Source organism: Ruditapes philippinarum, unplaced genomic scaffold (assembly GCF_026571515.1).
Source record: "Ruditapes philippinarum isolate M1 unplaced genomic scaffold, ASM2657151v2 ctg1093_1_1_1_1, whole genome shotgun sequence".
NCBI classification, from domain to species: Eukaryota; Metazoa; Mollusca; class Bivalvia; order Venerida; family Veneridae; genus Ruditapes; species Ruditapes philippinarum.
Genome location: NW_026857225.1, coordinates 49,860 through 71,372, shown reverse-complemented (window position 1 = coordinate 71,372; position 21,513 = coordinate 49,860). Strand labels below are relative to the sequence as shown.

The 21,513-nt window shown below is 33.9% G+C and overlaps 1 protein-coding gene across 2 annotated transcripts in view; it reads right to left on the bottom strand.

Moving 5' to 3' along the window:
* Positions 1-21,513, bottom strand: part of LOC132749112 (uncharacterized) — a 61,167-nt gene that overhangs the window by 14,192 nt on the left and 25,462 nt on the right. For both annotated transcript variants that reach the window (XM_060738797.1, XM_060738798.1), the window contains exons 4-5: positions 18,149-18,317; positions 9,557-9,696 (exon numbers count right to left, since the gene is read on the bottom strand). In XM_060738797.1, coding sequence (XP_060594780.1) covers positions 9,557-9,696; positions 18,149-18,317 — 309 coding nt within the window. The remainder of the gene's footprint in view (positions 1-9,556; positions 9,697-18,148; positions 18,318-21,513) is intronic.

The window sequence follows — 21,513 nt, the reverse complement described above, 5'->3', positions numbered from 1 at the left end:
AATAACAAAGTTTAGAAAATATAGCAAAAATTCAATCATTTGACGGTCAAGGTCATATTTAAATTATTCCACATGTCTGTTTGGTCAAAAGTGTTGTTTTGTTATGAATTAAATCCATACATATATAACAAAATAATGACAATTTAAACAAAATTCAATACTTTGAACTTGATGGTCTAGGTCATTTAAAGCACAAGTTCAAGGTCAGTTAAACCTTTTAGAATGCCTTGTCCAAAAAGTTGTTTTGTCCAAGTATGAAAATAATCCATTGATAAATTACCAAATTACAGCCAATTATAGCGATAATCAGTGGAAATGAAATAATATGACCTTCAAGGTCATGATGGCCCTAGAATGCTCACCTGAGTATCAAACTCATCCGAGCAATTACTTTAACAAGCATCCTGACAAAGTTTGATGACAATTGATTAAAAAATGTGACCAATAGAGAGTTAACAAGGTTTTTCCAAATTTGGGCAGTGTGACCTAGTTATTGATCCCAGCTGACCCATATTTGAACCTGACCTAAAAATCATCAAAACAAATTTGCAGACCAATTTTCAGGATTTTTGGATAACAACAGAAGCAACTAGAGAGTTAAAAAGATTTTTATATGTTTAGCTCCTGTGACCTCTAAGTTTTTCATCAGAGATGACCCATGTTAAACATCATCCTAGCAATTAACTAGACAAGCATCCTGACCAAGTTTGATGACAATTGAGTAAACAAGAGCTGTCACAGGAGACAGCAAAGCTCGACTAATAAAATACTCGACACAGTAAGGAAGACAAAACTATGAAAGAAAAATCAATTATGTATAATTATGTCATGATTTAGTTATAGTAAAAAAATAACATTTGATAACATAAACTCCAAGCTCAAGCGGGAATAATTCTAGAAATAGTCATGAACCTTGTCACATAATATGTAATTGATGATAAGGAATAAATATTTGAAGTTTGAGGTAGATAACCTTTAAAACTAAAGAAGTTATAGTAGAAAATAACATTTTTCAAGTAAAAATATCTAACTTTATGAGGAGATAATTCTTGCAATACAGTAAACTCCGCTTATAACGAACTCATTGGGACATTCAAAATCTGTTCCTTATATCCGGAGTTCCTTGTAAGCATATAGCGAATTAGTTCCTTGTATCAGGAGTTTTTATAGCGAACAGATTTACATATCGGAATAATTTATCATACACCCTGACAAAGAACTATTAAAAAAGGAAATTAATTAACAAGTAAAGGATGTACCAGTTTTGATATACATATTGATGATCATCAAAAACTCCCTTCAAGGTAAAAAGAAGCCTAAATTAAAAAATTATTTATATACTCCTATGACATCAATTTTCATAGAATTGAATTTAACATACTACAATTAACTACAAATTCCGCAGTTTTAATTATCGCGTCGGCCAAAGTGAAAAAAATTGAACATAAGGGAAATATGAAAGAATAAGCCGAATATATTATGTCGTTTTTTAGTAAGTTAAAATAATTTGATGAATTTTCCCCAAGCTCAAATGGGGAAAACTAGAAATAGTTACCTTGTCAAGCATAATCTTAACTGTCGCTAAATAAATATTTTTATAAATTAAATAAAGAAGGCATAATTGGGAAAATAAACATTTTTCCATGTAAAATTCCCTAACTTCTATAAGTAATTCTGTATTGGTGCTATAGAGTTATGAACCTTCACACATAACATGTGGTTAATGATAAGGAACATATATTCGAAGTATGAAGTTGATCCCTTAACCCTTTACCTCATGAGCATATTGTGAAAGTATGAAGTTGATCCTTTAAGAAATAAAGAAGTAACAGTATAAAATAGTATTTTTTTAAGGAAAATTCTAAGTTCAAAGAGAGATAATTACAATGTATATCAGAACATATTGGTTCTAGAGTTATGAACCTTGTCACATAAGATGTGGTTGATGATAAGGAACATATATTCAGAGTATGAAGTTGATCCCTTAACCCTTTACCTCATGAGCATATTGTGAAAAATGGCCGTTTTCATTGAAAAGCTTCCTGTTACAAGTTCAAACTGCTATGAAACTATGAAAAATGCTTCAATACTGATGAAACTTGGCACAAATGTTGACTGGACCATAGCCTCTGTAACAGCATGCTCAATCTTAAATTTCCTGTTACCATGGCAATGGGGGGGACCTCTCAAAATTTCCAAAAATCACAATTTTGCATTGTTTTTGTCCATCAAAACTGATTTCAAAGTGCTGCAAATTCTCAATGGATTGAGATAGAGTGAAAGGCTTTTCTATGTTAGCTGATTTGGTACGCTTTTGTGTGACGCGTTGGCGCTAGCGACAACAGGACAATGGGCCAAACGGCGCGCTGTCGTCTTGTCTTCCTGTCTCTAGTGTGGCATGCCAAACAACGCGTTGTCGTGCGGCGTGTTGTTGCAATGTCACATTGTTGCTTGGTTCAAATTGAAGGATTGGCTAATAAGCCAAGCGGCATCGCGCCAATGCGCCGCATGCCATCACACCATTTGGCATGCTGCACCGTTTGGCAATTTGTCGTGTTTTCGCTAGCTATAGGCAAACAAAAGGGGACACATCCCCCTGCTGGTAACCCCTTGATGTATCTTTTTGATGGGGGCTGTGCTGAGAAAGTGATCACTTTTTTTAACAACATTTCTCAAACGAAAAACAGTGTTTGGAGCCTAAATAAAGTAGTTTTTCACTGTTTGAGGCCTCAAAAGGGGAGGGGGGTCGAAAAGCGGTCAAAACACGTCTATATGAGGTTAAGAGTTAAGAAATAAAGAAGTAACAGTATTTTTTAAGGAATTCTAAGTTCAAGGGGAGATAAATCTGAAAATATTGGTGATAGAGTTATGAACCTTGTCACATAAGATGTGGTTGATGATAAGGAACATATATTTGAAGTTTGAAGTTGATATCTTAAGAAATGAAAAAGTTTTAGTGAAAAATATTTTACTGCACCAAAACTTTAATCTGAAATCTGGACGCCAACGCCTGGGCGAGTAGGACAGCTCTCCATATACTTTGTATAATCAAGCTAAAAATGTGACCACTAGAGTGTTAACAAGGTTTTTCCATATTTGGGGAGTGTGACCTAGTTTTTTACCCCAGGTGACCTATATTCGAACTTGACCTAGAAATCATCAAAACAACTTTTCAGACCAATTTCAAGGATATTTGAATCAAAACAGTAGCCACTAGAGTGTTAAAAAGATAATTATTTTTTTAGCTCCTGTGACCTAATATTTAATCCGAAATGACCCATGTTCAAACTTATCTGAGCAAATACCAAGACAAGCATCCTGACCAAGTTTGATGACAATTGAGTCAAAAATGTGACCACTAGAGTTTTAACAAGGTTTTTCCATATTTGGGAGGTGTCTGCCATGTGATCCATATTCAAACTTGACCTAGAAATCATCAAAACAAACTTTCAAACCAATTTCCAGGATATTTGGATCAAAACAGTAGCCACTAGAGTGTTAACATGGTTTTTATTTGTTTGGGTCGTCAGACCAAACAAATAATGGTAGCGAAATTTCAGAGTCTAATGTTCTTAATTGCAAATGCCGAAAGTAGTCCACTTTTTTGAAGCGGTTACTTCCCTTTTGTATGTACACTAAAGCCGAAAAATTCAGGGGAGATCACTGCGTAAAGATGGTCAAAGACAGGCGCATCAATTTTCAAGCAAAGTAATTCCCGAATGGTCGAAGATTTCTAATATTGTTTTCTGGTATTTTCTGATCGAAAATAACTAAATACAAAGCGGACATTCAATCTCTGACACAGAAGTTTATGACAAACCTAACAACAAGTAGTTCTCAAAACAGCTTAAAACTAGCGATTTAAAAGAAAGAAATATTTTATTTTGTTACAAGTATCCAACAAATTACAACGCATTTAAAGTTAAACAATAGCGTTGGCTTATAGAATTGTCAATAAATGCACAATCACAAATTACGCGGATGAATATGATTTTATCAATGAAAATACTATTTTTAGCCATGTAGATTACCGAATACTACACAAACCGAGTAGTGGAATATATAGATTCTACATGTCGGACTGTTTGGGCGAGAGGATTTTCGCTAAAATATTTACTTCAATTTTAAACAACAGGTTTACCCTGAACAAAATACCTCGAAATTAATAAGGATTACAAACCTGAAATGCAATGGAAGTTCTAAATTAGAATCACTTGATATTATTCAGACATTCTGTGTATAACTTCTCCGTGGTACAGAGGTAACGCGCTCGCTTAGTGAGTGAGAGGTCTCGAGTTCGAATCCCAGTCGAGGAAATTTTTTTTTTGTTAAATTCTTTTTTTAATTGTTTTTGTTAAGGAAGTAGCCATGATTTACAAGGATAAAGTGTGGCTGTCGTAAAAAAAGTACATAAATGATTTTTTGATGCAACTCTAGTTATGCAGAATTCCGTATGTGCCTTACAAAATGAATTATAATACATAAAAATAAACTTATACAGGAAAATGCATACAGATATACAGTACGATTTAGATTGCAAAGATCAGAAAATACCAAAGAACTTGAAGCCCTTTGATTCTTTATAAATATACATGCTTATAGTAAGCTTCAGGATTATTTACATCTGTGTTAAACAACAGTTAAAAGTCGTTACAAGCCCTAATTTAGAATAATATGGTTTTCTTCAGGCCGTTTACATATAAATTTAACCGTGGCTGAAGGGTTTTCGGGCTCGCTTAGGAAGCGAGAGGTCTGGAGTTCAAATCCCAGTAAAGGTAACTCATTTTTTTTAAATTGTTAAAGTCAAATAAACATTGGATTGAATATCAGTGTTGCAATTAGTCTTATAGCCAATTTACTACAATTAAAACGCTGGAAAGCATTGGTGGCACTAAACATATAATCTCACAACCTGCACCTTTCTTACATTCTGAGACCCAAACAAATTCAGCACCTTCTGTGCTTTGATTTCTATATTTAGCTCCTGTGACCTAGTTTTTCATCCAAGATGTCCCATCTGAGCAATTAACTAGGCAAGCATCCTGACAAAGTTTGATAGCAATTTACCCATTACTTCATGAGCATTTTGTGAAAAAATGGCTGTTTTCATTGAAAAGTCTCCCGTTACAAGTTCAAATTGCTATAAAACTATAACAAGAGGGCCATGATGGCCCTGAGGTCGCTCACCTGTATATAGGCCCCCTCCACCCCCCCCCCCCCCAACGTTGCAGGGCCAATTTTAACCCAAGGGCTTTTATTTGCACAAACTTGGTAGACACCCATAAGAAGATGTTTCATGCTAAACATCTAAGCTCTAGCTCATTGGGCTTTTTAAAAGAAGATTTTACTATACACATATAGTTAAAAACAATGACACCCCTGGGGCCTGGCCAGTTTTGACCCCAGGGCTTTTATTTGAACAAACTTTGTAGACACTAACTAGAAGATGTTTCATGCTTAATATCTAAACTCTAGCTATTTGGGTTTTTTCAAAGAAGATTTTAAGTTTTTGCTATACACATATAAGGAAAATCAATGACCCCCGGGGCGGGGCCAATTTTGACCCCAGCGCTTTTATTTGAACAAACTTTGTAGACACTCACTAAAAGATGTTTCATGCTTAATATCTTAACTCTAGCTATTTGGGTTTTTTCAAAGAAGATTTTTTAAGTTTTTGCTATACACATATAAGGAAAATCAATGACCCCCGGGGCGGTGCCAATTTTGACCCCAGGGCTTTTATTTGAACAAACTTGGTAGACACCTATTAGAACATGTTTGATGCTAAATATCTTAGCCATAGCTCTTTGAGTTCTTTAAAAGAAGATTTTTTAAGTTTTTACTATATGCATATAGGGAAAATCAATGACCCCCCCGGGGCAGGGCCAATTTTGACCCCAGGGCTTTTATTTGAACAAACTTGGTAGACACTTATTAGAACATGTTTCATGCCAAATATCTTAGCTCTAACTCTTTAGGTTCTTTAAAAGAAGATTTTTTAAGTTTTTACTATATGCATATAGGGAAAATCAATGACCCTCTGGGGCGGGGCCAATTTTGACCCCAGGGCTTTTATTTGAACAAACTTGGTAGACACCTATTAGAACATGTTTGATGCTCAATATCTTAGCCATAGCTCTTTGAGTTCTTTAAAAGAAGATTTTTTAAGTTTTTACTATATGCATATAGGGAAAATCAATGACCCCCGGGGCGGGGCCAATTTTGACCCCAGGGATTTTATTTGAACAAACTTGATAGACACCCATTAGAACATGTTTCATGCTAAATATCTTAGCTCTAGCTCTTTGGGTTCTTTAAAAGAAGATTTTTTAAGTTTTTACTATATGCATATAGGGAAAATCAATGACCCCCTGGGGCGGGGCCAATTTTGACCCCAGGGCTTTTATTTGAACAAACTTGGTAGACACTCACTAGAAGATGTTAAATGCCAAATATCTAAGCTCTAGCTCTTATGGTTTTTTAAAAGAAGATATTTAAAGTTTTTTCTTTCGGTTGCCATGGCAACCAGAGTTCTGCATGGAATTAAATTCTTTGAACAATTTTTTAAGGTGACCACCAAAGGAACATTCCTGTGAAGTTTGGATGAAATTGGCTTAGTGGTTTATGAGGAGATGTCATTTAAAGTAAAAGTTTACGGACGGACGCCGGACAAAAAGCGATCACAAAAGCTCACCCTGTCACTTTGTGACAGGTGAGCTAAAAACTGCTTCAATACTAATCAAACTTGGCACAAGTATTGACTGGACCATTGCCTTTGCAACAACATGCTCAGGCTTAAATTTCCTGTTACCATGGCAACAAGGTTACCATGGCAACGAGGGGACATCTCAAAATTGCCAAAAATCACACTTTTGCGTTGATTTTTTCCATCAAAATTGATTTCAAAGTGCTGCAACTTCTCAATGGATTGAGATAGAGTCAAATGCTTTTCAGCGTTGGTTACACGGTACCTTATGATCGATCTGGGGTCATTTTTAGCCTCTCACAAGTACAAAATTTTCTTGACGATGAGGGGGACTACCGCCCCCCTTCAAACCCCCCAAACAGAAGGGGGCACATCCCCCTTTGAAAACTTGACCTAAAAATCATCAAAACAAACTTTCAGACCAATTGCTACTGATAGAGTTACGGTTGGCTAGTGAAAGAGTTACGATTGGACAATCTGTTCAAGACCATTTTTTGCATTTGACCTCAAAGTATGACTTTTAACCTAGCCACACAATTCTTGCACACAGTATGCCATCTCATTATTGTGAACATTTATGCTAAGTTATTTGAAATTCTGCCAACTAATGACAGAGTTATGACCCAAACAAGCATAATCCAGACTGTAGTATGACCTTCACCTTTGACCTAGCCACACAGTTCTTGCGTGCAACATGCCATCTCATAATGATAAACATTTGTGCCAAGTTATTTGAAATTCCACCAGCTAGTGATTGAGTTATGGTGCGGACAAGCTGTTTGAGACCATTTTTTTACATTTGACCTTAAAGTATGACATTGACCTTTGCCCTAACGGTTATTCCTTATGGTTGCCACGGCAACCCAATTCCTTAAATGGAATCAAATTCTTTGAACAACTGTGGAAGACCTTCTCCCAAGGAACAATCCTGGCAAATTTGGTTGAAATCAGACTAGTGGTTTTCAACTAGAAGATTTTTTAAATTCACACACGCACACACGCACGCACACACACACACACACACACACAGAGGTAAATCGCTATATGCCACCACATCCCAGATGCTGCAGTTGCATAAAAACTGTTTTCTGAAAAGGAGAAAATTGGAGCTAGAGATATTTGACATGAAACATTGTCTGGTGTACTTGTATCAAGATTGTTTAACTTAAAGCCTTGGGGTCAAATTTTTTCCTGCCAAAAGGGAGAGACCTTTGATGAAATTTGGACCATATGTGCACAGTTTGAAGTGTAAAACTTAACTTTGATTTCAGCTGATCTAGATTTTGATGAAGTGATTTACTTTCTTGTCCTTTGATGAAATTTGGACCGTGTGCACAGTTTTTAATGTAAAATTAAACTTTGTCATCAGCTGACCTAGATTTTGACAAAGTGACCTACTTTCGTGTCCTTTGATGTACAGCTATGAAATTTGGATCATGAACTTTGGTATTAACTTACATAGATTTTGATGAAGTGACCTACTTTGGCTTTTTTTTTATATACAGCTATGACATTTTGACCATGTGCACAGTTTCAGGTGTTTTTTATCAAATGACCTAAATATTGACCTAGTGACCTACTTTCTTGTCTGATGCTTTAAAATAAGGACCAGGTATATAGTACAAATTAAAAAATGTATTTTGGTTGAGGTATGGTCTAGTGACCAACATCTTTCAAATTCTTGTGAAACACATGCTTTTACTGCTTTTACACAAATAACAGTCTGTCTTCAGATGAGTGCTTTGGGGCCAATGACCCCCTTGTTAGTATAAACTAACTCACCATGGCTTGGCACCATTTTTGAATATTCTAGAGGATCACAATACTTCACACAAAATATCTAAGCTTTTTTCACACAAAATATCTAAGCTTTTGAAAGTATTGAACACAAAAGAAGACAAAAACTTTTTTACTAAATATACTGAAACAAAAAAGAAACTTTCTCCAAGTTTGAATGTAGATATGCTAGTACAGTTTTTCAATCCATTTGAAACTCGATTTTTACGTTGAATAAACATATCGGGCTTTTATACGGGGATTAGCTGACCTATTTTGCAAACAAACAAGTTTTACAAGCTACTACATGTATATAAGTGTGTACATCTAAGTGGTACCCTTGAACAACTGGCACATACTTTGCGAAAGTTTCTTTTTTGGTTCAGTATATGTTCATAGAAACTAATCTACTAAATTTTAAACTCAGGGTCATGATTTATATAAGCTTTGTGGAGTACCACAAGGTGATGCTACATCCAAAATATCTTAACTTTTGGCTTTGTACTTTCAAAGAAGATTTTTAAAACATCTTTACTTTACAAGTCTTTTTACCAAATGGGTGTTGTTATATTTTTCTGGTTCTTCGGGATTATTGATGCCAGCACTATTAAGTGTTGAGAACTGAGTACCGCTCAAGCCCGTGCTAGGGGGCGTGAGGGATGTTGCACTTATTCATTATCCCTCATGTACAGACTCTATCCAACCGAGTCTGCAATTCTCAACTGATGACATGACTGTAGCAATAGCTTGATTTCTTTTTAAAAGTCATACTAAAATTTACATTAATTGAAATAGCAGAAATTTACATTAATGGTTATGTAAGTAATTTCTTTCATAACACTGATGTCTTGCAAGGTGCACACAAAGTTACAATCTCATCATTGATCTTTGGTCACCAATTTGTTTAGATATTCTTTGTAAAGTATTTATATTATTATATGGAGAATTAATTTTCTTACAAGCGTAATATGATAATGTGTATTTTTATATTATATTAAACAACAAAAAAGTCATGTGATGAGATCGCTTTTTTATATTTACTAAGTAAACAAAAGAAATAAATATCCAACTTACAGGGAAGATGTTCCACGATTTTGTCCATGTCAATATTGATATCCCTATGTGGCTGATATAACAGTGATTCTCCTTCTAATCCTGGCGGTTCTTCCTGTATTTGGTGGACATCAAGAAGAGAAATACCAAAATAATATGTTGTACAGAACTGTTAAGGAATTTAAAAGTAAGCAAAAAAAAACCCATATATATTTGACAATCTATTAAACATTATATTTTTAATGAATTCAAAATGTTCACCATTTTCATGTGTTCTGTTTAAGCCTAGGGGCACAGACGGTAGCTAGCATTTACCACTACAGTACATGAACAGGTTCAATCAAACCAAGTCTGCAGCATTTACCACTACAGTACATGAACAGGTTCAATCAAACCAATAGCTTGCATTTACCACTGCAGTACATGAACAGGTTCAATCAAACCAATAGCTTGCATTTACCACTACAGTACATGAACAGGTTCAATAAAACCAATAGCTTGCATTTACCACTACAGTACATGAACAGGTTCAATCAAACCAATAGCTTGCATTTACCACTACAGTACATGAAACAGGTTCAATCAAACCAATAGCTTGCATTTACCACTGCAGTACATGAACAGGTTCAATCAAACCAATAGCTTGCATTTACCACTACAGTACATGAACAGGTTCAAATCAAACCAATAGCTAGCATTTACCACTACAGTACATGAACAGGTTCATCAATCAAACCAATAGCTTGCATTTACCACTACAGTACATGAACAGGTTCAATCAAACCAATAGCTTGCATTTACCACTACAGTACATGAACAGGTTCAATCAAACCAATAGCTTGCATTTACCACTACAGTACATGAACAGGCTCAATCAAACCCAATAGCTTGCATTTACCACTACAGTACATGAACAGGCTCAATCAAACCAATAGCTTGCATTTACCACTACAGTACATGAACAGGTTCAATCAAACCAATAGCTTGCATTTACCACTACAGTACATGAACAGGTTCAATCAAACCAATAGCTTGCATTTACCACTTACAGTACATGAAACAGGTTCAATCAAACCAATAGCTTGCATTTTACCACTGCAGTACATGAACAGGTTCAATCAAACCAATAGCTTGCATTTACCACTACAGTACATGAACAGGTTCAATCAAACCAATAGCTAGCATTTACCACTACAGTACATGAACAGGTTCAATCAAACCAATAGCTTGCATTTACCACTACAGTACATGAACAGGTTCAATCAAACCAATAGCTTGCATTTACCACTACAGTACATGAACAGGTTCAATCAAACCAATAGCTAGCATTTACCACTACAGTACATGAACAGGTTCAATCAAACTGCAGCATTTTCACCAATCTCGAAAGTTTCCTTGTTTTTTTACAACTTATATAAAATGAAATGAAAGCTGTGACAATCTACTGCACTGTGTAGAAACAGAATGACTACATTTAGTCTATTCCACTCCACATGTATAGGTAACTTGCTTAAAATTTCTTTTTATAGACGGCGCGTGCAATTAGTAATCTAGTAGCAATCTATTAGATATGCATTTGTTCATATAGCAATGGGGGAAATTTTAGACTTGATTTTGAGCATCTTTTTCTTGTTTTCTGATGTACAACATGTTACAGAGCTTTAAGAGATTAAAATAAACGTTTAACTGAAGTGATAGTGCCATATTTGAATATCATATTCTTTTTATAATTATCTAATTTTATCTACCTAATAAATAATGTGCCAAATAGCCAGTCTATAGACGATCGTTCTAGTCTAATGTCGGGCAGGGAACAAGAGGTATCATTAAAATACGCAACGGAGATTTTATTGGCGTTACGGACACAGTGGAAATATTTTTTGCAAAACAGGCAAAACGTGTTCAACATGTAATTAATGAAAATAATTAACATTTAAGTTATAAAACAGATTAACTGATTGAAAAAAGTATGTTTATTTTAAAATGTATCACAAATATTTGTAAAAGGTTATTTTGAAGGATTCTGTGACTGACGATTGTTCTCTGTCACCTTGATTTTTTACTACATTTAGTGGTCCTATACCTAGATTCTAGGCGACCATGCAATCTTTAGTTTAATCAAGTAGTTTAATCTTTTATAAATAAGAAAAAAATACGTATCTAAGAATTGATTATATATATCAATTTATTCATAACTCTTTTTTGATATTACAGACATATTTTTGCTATTTGTAAAATAAGAGACAGTTCGTCCTCAAATTCATTCGAATGAACATTATGCAATTCGCACCAATATTTAAATGGACATATTCTCGGCACATATTGTCTTGAATTCATTTTAAGTTTACCAATAATTTCAATTTTTCTTGTTATCCAATTTATTTTGCTTCGACCAGACGTTTCAATCATTGTCGCAACAGACAAACATTTCAGACACATAACAAGAACATGGAGAAAAAATTGATTAGTGCTTCGGATATTCAACTGTAATAGAGAACGATTTTCAATTCAGATTTTGTACATTACCTGTGACTGTTCACATCATTTGGCGGCGTCTTTGATATGCAGCATCAACATTTAACTTGTTTTATCATATAGTACAATTCAACTTGTATCATTGCAGTGATCACAGGAAGTAGACAGTGTATTGTATAATAATAGAAATTTATTTTAAATATATTAAACAAGAGAGATGACATGTGTCATCATTCTGATGATTGCCAATTCAGCAGTTGTATTGAGGGGTGATTGGACAATTATGTCATGCTACTTTGTAGCATGTTTCAGCTTTTGTGTAGCAGGAGACACAAAAAATATAGTGTTTTTTTTATTAGTATGTTATTTATTAATAACAAAATATATTGTCTTTAACTTGTGTTTTTCTCATGCTATTTCCGGTGCTGATCATGTGGCCTTCTAACGCATGCATGATTATTGGTGGTAAATTTAAGTCCTTAAAATGCGATGTTTTACATACAACCAAAATGGAATACTGTCTACACATGCTCAGCCTCCATTTTTTATTAACAGCGAGGTGATTTTTGGAACAATTGCAGGGTTCTTCTATGTAATTATACATATTTGATATTGTTACAAAATGAATAAGTGTGACCTTGACCTGAGAAAGGACAAATCTACGCTCTGCACATCGTCTCATTATGGTTAACATTTCTGCCAAGTAGATTCAATTTCCTCCCACCGGTGGGACAGACAACCAGGTGCATAACAATACCAGGGTGTTCACTCATTTCCCATCACAAAAATATAGGAATGCCATCAAAATTAGGACTTTTCAAGGCCTAAATATAGGAAAATATAGGAATAGAAATAACAAGCCAAAGAAGGTTTATCCTCTTCTTCCGCTCACCTACAGTGAGTACACCACTGTTTGACCAAGCAATAACTTTAATATCTTGAAACAAAACTGTAGCATAAAAAATGAACAATGCTGAAAGTACAAAAGAAATCTTTGCAAAAACACTAGGGACTATTATGGAAGAGATACAATAAAATTTTAGAAATTTTGAATACTTTTAATGATGCCCCAAAAATAATCTTTACATGAAGTAAAATAAGCATTATTTATGTCTATTTATCAAAATAATGATGCTCTCCTTAGACATAAAAACACTTTTATCCTGTTCTTGAAAACATTTAAAAATTATAGATACATGACTTTGTATATTAAAATTATTGATACAAAAAGCTTAAGAATGGTGCAACATAACCTCCTGAGAAAGTAGTTGAATCATTCTCATTGTCTACTTTGCTATATTGCTTTGAAAAAACATCAAAGTAGACTTTACAACTGGAATAGAAACTATTTGTTATTTTTTCTTGTTGCCTTTTGCTAATTCCTTCCCCTTGCCTTTTGCTAATTCTTTCCCTTTGCCTTTTGCTAATTGCTTCCACTTGCCTTTTGCTAATTCCTTCCCCTTGCCTTTGTTTTTCACAGAACTAAAGGAGGTACTTTTCTGAAAAGGAGACAAAAAAACTGGTCATCAGTTTCTGTTTCTTGCCTTCACATGTCTTTTCAAACATCTGTTTTTCCCCTTTTCTACCTCCTTTTGCTGTTCCCTTAACCATTTCGCTGCCAGAGGGTCATTTATTTATTGATCACTTATTTGCCAGAAGGTTTTCTAAGAAATTACTATATTATTAATTAATATTATTATTATTTGTTATTAGTATTATAATAATTATATATGTTTCCAAATCTGCTAGTATAATAATAATTATTGCCGATGGTATAATTATCAATATATTTATTATGATTATTATTATTATTATAATTATTATTATTGAAACAGCAAAAGCCGTCCATATGGCAAATACGCCGAAAATAATAGGGACGGCATATGGCAGTGAAAGGGTTAAATATCAATTTCTTTTCTCAGTTTTTCAATTTTAAAAGATAATCATTTGAGCAACACTTGCACAAGCTTAGAATAAAATTTCATTTCCCCCTGACAATAAGATTTCAGTGTGCTCTGAGACAGTCTTCCTCCTTTGTTAAATCTTTTCTAACATTGAAGCAATTTTTTCTCTTAACCCATTACTTGATATACACGCCTTTTAAAGCCTTTTTCACCCTCCCCTATTTGCTGTCTCAAATGGTGAAAAAAATGCCTTATTTAGGCCCCCAATACTAGTACTTGTTTTTTTTTTGAGAAATGTTGTTTGCGAGTCGGATGTGTCGCCTTGTGAACAATATAGTTTAAGAGAAATGGCCAGGACAAAAATTTAATATGAAAATTAACAAAGGGCAATAACTCAAAAAATAAGAAGTGCAGAGCAGCAGTTTCTGTGCACTGCACTTCTAGTCAATAAGATCTATCAACCTATGAAGTTTCAAGTACATAGCTTTTATAATTTATGAGAAATGGCCTGGACAAAAATAAAGTATGAAAATTAATAAAGGGTAATTACTCAAAAAATAAGAAGTGCAGAGTACCAGTTCTTGTACACTGCACTTTTTCTTAATGAGATCTATCATCCTATGAAGTTAAAAGACAATAGCTTTTATACTTTAGGAGAAATGGCTGGACAAAAATACAGTATGAAAATTAACAAAGGGCAATAACTCAAACAAGAGCTGTCGGTAGGACAGCAACGCTCGACTATTCTTAGTGCTTGATAGTAAAAAAAATGCCTGATAGAGTTACCTCCTCCTGTTTACAGGTTGGGGTCATGATGGTGAACAAGTGTGCAAAGTTTCAAAGCCATATGTCAATGGACTTTGAAAATATTTGAACTATTACAAAAACTTTAACGTAAATTCTAAGTCGAAAAAGGGGCATAATTCTGTCAAAATGCTTGATAGAGTTACCTCCTCCTGTTTACAGGTTGGGGTCATGATGGTGAACAAGTGTGCAAAGTTTCAAAGCCATATGTCAATGGACTTTGAAAATATTTGAACTATTACAAAAACTTTAACGTAAATTCTAAGTTGAAAAAGAGGCATAATTCTGTCAAAATGCTTGATAGAGTTACCTCCTCCTGTTTCCAGGTTGGGGTCATGATGGTGAACAAGTGTGTAAAGTTTCAAAGCCATATGTCAATGGACTTTGAAAATATTTGAACTGTTACAAAAACTTTAACGTAAATTCTAAGTCGAAAAAGGGGCATAATTCTGTCAAAATGCTTGATAGAGTTACCTCCTCCTGTTTACAGGTTGGGGTCATGATGTTGAACAAGTGTGTAAAGTTTCAAAGCCATATGTCAATGGACTTTGAAAATATTTGAACTATTACAAAAACTTTAACGTAAATTCTAGTCGAAAAAGAGGCATAATTCTGTCAAAATGCTTGATAGAGTTACCTCCTCCTGTCTACAGGTTGCGGTCATGATGGTGAACAAATGTGCAAAGTTTCAAAGCCATATGTCTATGGACTTTGAAAATATTTGAACTATTACAAAAACTTTAACATAAGTGGTTACGCCGATGTGGACGCCGACGCTCGGGTGACTGCAATAGCTCTACTTATTCTTATCGAATAGTCGAGCTAAAAATAAGAAATACAGGGTACCTGTTCTTGTGCACTGCACTTCTTCTTAATGAGATCTATCATCCTATGAAGTTTCATGTCCATAGCTTTTATACTTTAGGAGAAATGACCTGTATGAAAATTAACAAAGGGCAAAAATTCAAAAAATAAGAAATGCAGAGTACAGGTTATTGTGCACTGCATTTCTTCTTAATGAGCTCTATCATCCTATGAAGTTTCAAGTCCATAGCTTTTATACATTAGGAGAAATGGCCCGGACAAAAATAAAGTATGAAAATTAACAAAGGGCAATAACTCAAAAATTAAGAAGTGCAGGGTATCGGTTCTTGTGCTCTGCACTTTGGGTCATTATAAGAAGCATGCATTCCAAGTTTGAAGTCAATCCGACTTATAATGACTGACTTATGCTCCGGACAAACTTAAGGGGACGCCGACACCGCCGACAAAAGTAACCCCTATATGACGCTCTTTTCAAGGCAACACAAAAAGTGACCACTTTTTCGGCGCCGCCCCTCATCCAAAAGATACATCAGGGGGTTGCCCGTTTTGGTGAAGGATGGCGGCAGTCCCTCTCATTGCCAAAATAATTTTGGACTTGTAAGTGCCAGGTCGATCATGAGGTATCGTGTAACCAAAAAGCCTTTGACTCTATCTCAATCCATTGAGAAGTTGCAGCACTTTGAAATCAATTTTGATGGAAAAATCAACGCAAAATAGTGATTTTTGGCAATTTTGAGATGTCCCCTCATTGCCATAATAACAGTAAAATTTAAGACTGAGCATGTCGTTACAAAGACAATGGTCCAGTCAACATTTTTGCCAAGTTTGATTAGTATTGAAGCAGTTTTTATAGTTTATAGCAATTTGAACTTTTAACGGGAGACTTTTCAATGAAAACAGCCATTTTTCACAAAATGGGTTAATATACATGTACCACTTTGCTATTTCAGGAATTTAATACTGCATAAGAATGATTAATGTAAGTTACTAACCTGCAAAAAAATAAATGTCACTTCTGCACTCTGAAATATTTCATAGGAATGTTTGTTTTTATCTTAAAAATATTTACTTATTTATAAAATAAAAAAAACTGGCTGGGTTGGGCTGGGTGACCATGCCTGTAGGAATGAAGAAAATAGCATATACTGATAAAGAGGTGTTCTGAGCCCATTTATTAAATTTATTCCTTCAAAATATTGCTTATCTTGCTTACACACAAGAACTATTTCCAAAAACATAGGAATTTATAGGAATTTTGGAAAATTATAGGAAAATATTGAAAATTAATGCACAATGGTTAAAGTATAGGAATATGTAGACAATATAGGAGAGTGTACGCCCTGCAATATTATGCTTCATAAAAACATTTTCAGTGCTTATTGAGAGACATTGAACAAACACTTTGAGAGAGTACATGTGTAGTTTCAAAGACAATGACGCTGGTGACATTTTTTATTTATTTTCCTTGTCACAAATTATTTGAATTTTCACAGAATAATTATTTGTAAACACATTGTAACATGTATCAGTGAAATATGTAATGAATATCTAATTTTTTTATGGGCTACCTGCCGTTTGATTAGATACAAATGATTATGAAATTATCATATATCATAAACAATCAGCTTGAATTAATACTTCAAAATAAACTATTAAATTCTTAAAAGTCACAATATAGTAAATATGTTTAAGATATAACACTATGAAATAATTCAAAACTATAGACCGATAATGTCCTATCCCGATAGTCCAGCTACTACCTCTCTTGTCTTCTATTAGAAGCTGCTGGTAGGGATTTACAACAAAGTTCCAACTATATGTATCTATACAAAGCTTATTCCTTTAACTCTATGTCTGGATTTTTAACACCTATATGTTACCAATTTTCTGATAGCGAGGCTTTCAGAAAATATGGAAGTTTATAAGTACCCAGACTCAACTGCAATTTCACAAACTTGAATATATAAACTCTACTTCCATGAAGCTTAAGGCTTCAATTTGATATTAGTTTTGATATTAATTACTTTTGGCTAATTATTCGTTTCTACCTATGAAGCTTGGCTTCAATTAGGTTGACAAAATTATCCTTTATGTATGAAGTGAGGCTTCAGTTACATAGAATAACCTGGTCCCTGTGAATCCTCTTGCAGACTGAGAAATTTTGCTCTAATCACATACTTATACCTGCTGAGATGATTACTCAAGCATGTCTTAATTTTCATTGGCTGATCAAAATAATCATTATCACTGAGACGATTATTATATTATATGATATCAAACGTTTATTAAAAATATGTATACCAAACGTTTATTCTAAAGTACCGTAAATTAAGTTACATTGAGGCAATATAAACAAATAACATAATAGTCAAGTAACAATAAAATCATTTCAGTAAATCAAAACATTTAGCCAAGTAAAAATGTCTAAACGTTACAATATTGTATTATTAATGTATTTTCACTGTAAATTAAGGACCTGTTCTGATATTTGTCATTTGAAAAACCATGTGCACAAATTAAAAGATGTGAATAATAGAGCCACAGTCCACAAACTTTTTTAGTATACCTCTTAAGTTGTATAAATATAATGTTTGTAAAAGGATATTTTTTATATTTGCCTTTTCTCTGTGCTTGACTGTTAGGAAATAGTTCACGCATGGCTCTGTTACATGCAGAAGACCAAAGTACAGCATCTTGTATCCCTGAGGAGCTGCTGATGCACTGCAACAAATAGTCTCGAGATGTGTTTCCCCGGTCACACTCAATCACAAAATCTTAAAACAAAATAAAGATAAATTTTTTATCAGCATGATTGTATGTAATCTAAAAAATTCTTGTATCACTCTCAGCCAATCAAAATGAAGAAATTATTTCAATAAAATGTAATCACATCGGTCTGAAATGCATGTAGTATCACTGAATGTCATTCAAAACCCTGACAATGTCTTAATAGAAGGTGACCTAGACAGATAGAAAGAGAAGAAATACATTTACAAAGAAATTGTTTCTACAACATTGCACAGGTAATAGTATAAAGATTTTAAATGTTTGTGATGGAAGACAAATCCATACAAGTCAAAACCCCACACCTCCTCATTTTATTGAGTGGACAAAACACCACACATGAATTTTACAGAGTGAACGAATTTAATACAGTGGACATAACCCACACTTTCTAAAACCTTACAATTCATATGATTTTGTTCATGCAAGAGAAAGGATATGAAACAAAGAGTTTTTTACATACTTGTTTTTAATGTGTGTATATATATTTTGTAATTAAAACATTCCCTTTATATTAATGCATGTACTCCATTATTTTGCTTTCAAATCTGTGTGAAGAGTGGTTATTGGTTTACTATGTCCAAAGTATTTCTAAAGTCCTTGTATTTTTTCTTTCAGTTGAAATAAGCAATTGTGATTCAATACTTGAAAAGGCTGTTAACACCTTTTAGTTAATGCTAATATTCTGTAACATGTTGGTTGTAAGTTCATATGGTCATCATCAAACCAAGCCATATATAAGGGTTAATCCAGGGCCCAATTTTATATAATACCATGAATTACTTAAATGTACCTGGTTTTTGGAAAAATAAATAACAGTTGAACGAAAAAAAAAGAAACAAAAAGAGTAAAACAGAGCATTTCACATCACAGCACTATGAAAGTAACAAGTGACAATCAATCAAAACTACAAATGAGCCCAACACCTTGTAGAAAGCCTTGTCACAACTTCATTTTGATGTCTTATAATATGCTTTTAAATAACAAGACGTTTTTTTAATAAAGAAATTTAATAAAGAATGCATTTTTCTTTATTAAGGTATGACCCCCCCCCCCACTTCTAATGCTTTGAAGGGTATTCAGATAGGCTACTACTACTATCAACTGCATTGAAACGGAGGGGCGCGGTTCAAACCCCAGAAGAGCAATCTTTTTTCTTTTTTTTTAAGACATTATTTATGTGTCTCTAGGAGAAACAAGATTGCATTTGTATACAAGAGCTGTCACAGGAGACAGCAAAGCTCGACTAATAAAATACTGGATGCAGTAAGGAAGACAAAACTATGAAAGAAAAATCAATTATGTATTATGAATTATGTATTAAGTTATAGTAAAAAAATAACATTTGTTAACATAAATTCCAAGCTCAAGGGGAAATATTTCTGGAAATAGTAACACTAGAGTTATGAAACTTGTCACACAACATGTGTATAATGATAAGAAATATATATTTGAAGTTTCAAGTAGATACCTTAAAAGGTATAGAAGTTATAATAATTTTCTTAAAGAAAATCCTAAGTTCAAAGAGAGATAAATCTAAAAATATTGCTTCAAGAGTTATGAACCTTGTCATATAAGATGTAATTGATGATAAGGAATAAGTATCTGAAGTTTGAGGTAGATACCTTAAAAAGTAAAAAAGTTTTAGTAAAAAATAACATTTTTCAAACATAAAATCTAAGTTTATGGGGAGATAATTCTTGCAATATTGGTGTTAGAGTTATGAACCTTGTCACATAAGATGTGGTTGATTATAAGGAACATATATTTGAAGTATGAAGTTGATCCCTTGAGAAATATTAAAGAAGTAACAGTAAAAATATTATTTCTTAAGGAAAATTCTAAGTTCAAGGGGAGATAAATCTTAAAAAATATTGGTGCTTGAGTTATGAAAAAGTTACCGGTATAGTAAAAAAAACATTTTTCAAGTAAAAAAATCTAAGTTTATGGGGAGATAAATCTAAAAATATTGGTGCTAGAATTATGAACTTTGTCACATAAGATGTGGTTGATGATAAGGAATATATATTCTAAGTTTGAAGTTAATACCTTAAGAAATGAAAAAGTTATAGTGAAAAATATTTTACTGCACCAAAACTTTAATCTGAAATCTGGACGTGGACGCAGACGCCATGGCGAGTAGGACAGCTCTCCATATACTTTGTATAGTCGAGCTTAAAATCCACTGCATTAATACAACACTAAATTGTCGTGTAGGTACAGAAGAACTTTTTTCTTTCTATACAATTGAACTTTGCCATAATGCAGTAGAGTCTAGTGAATTTGGTGGTCAAGGTGATATTCACATGACCTAAATTCCATGACATCAAAGGACAAGAAAGTAAGTCACTTTGTTAAAATCTAGGATATCAAAGTTCAATTTTACATCTCAAACTGTAAGGACAAGAAAGTAGGTCACTGTGTCCCCTTTGGCATGGCAAAAATTGACCCGAAGGCTTTAATTTCAACAATCTTGATATAGGTCCACCAGACAATATTTCATGTAAATATCTAAGCTCTAACTTTCTGGTTTTCAAAAATTTAGAAAATCAATGACCCCCTGGGCCCCGGGCCAATTTTGACGCCAGGGCTATAATTTGGACAATCTTGGTAGAGATCCAATAGTATACCGCCTCCGTGGTCGAGGGGTTAGAGTTGATGACTTCTAATCCAGTTACCTCTCTGGCGTGGGTTCGATCCCCGGGAGATGCTTTGGTAGTTTAGCGCGGAGGAAGGTAGTCTAGTACTGGTGTAACTCTCCAGGAACGATGGTTAGGAAACTACCCGCCTATATGACTGAAATACTGTTGGGAAAAGGCGTAAAATGAAACAAACAAACAAACAGAGATCCAATAGACAGTATCTTGTGCAAATATCAAAGCTCTAGGCCTTGTGGGTTTTTTAATTTTTTTCTTATAATTTCTTTTGGTTGCCATGGCAACCAGATCCTGTATGAAATCAAATTCTTAGAACAACTTTGGAAGCTCTTCACCCAAGAAACAATCCTGTCAAGTTTAGTTGAAACTGGACAAGTGGTTTTTAACAAGAAGATTTTTTTCGTTCACTATATAATCTATATAACACACACACACATACATGTACACACACAAACATACACCAGTTATATTATTTTAATTTACAGTGCAATAAAAAAATCCTTGATTCTGTAATTTTGCTATTTGTGTC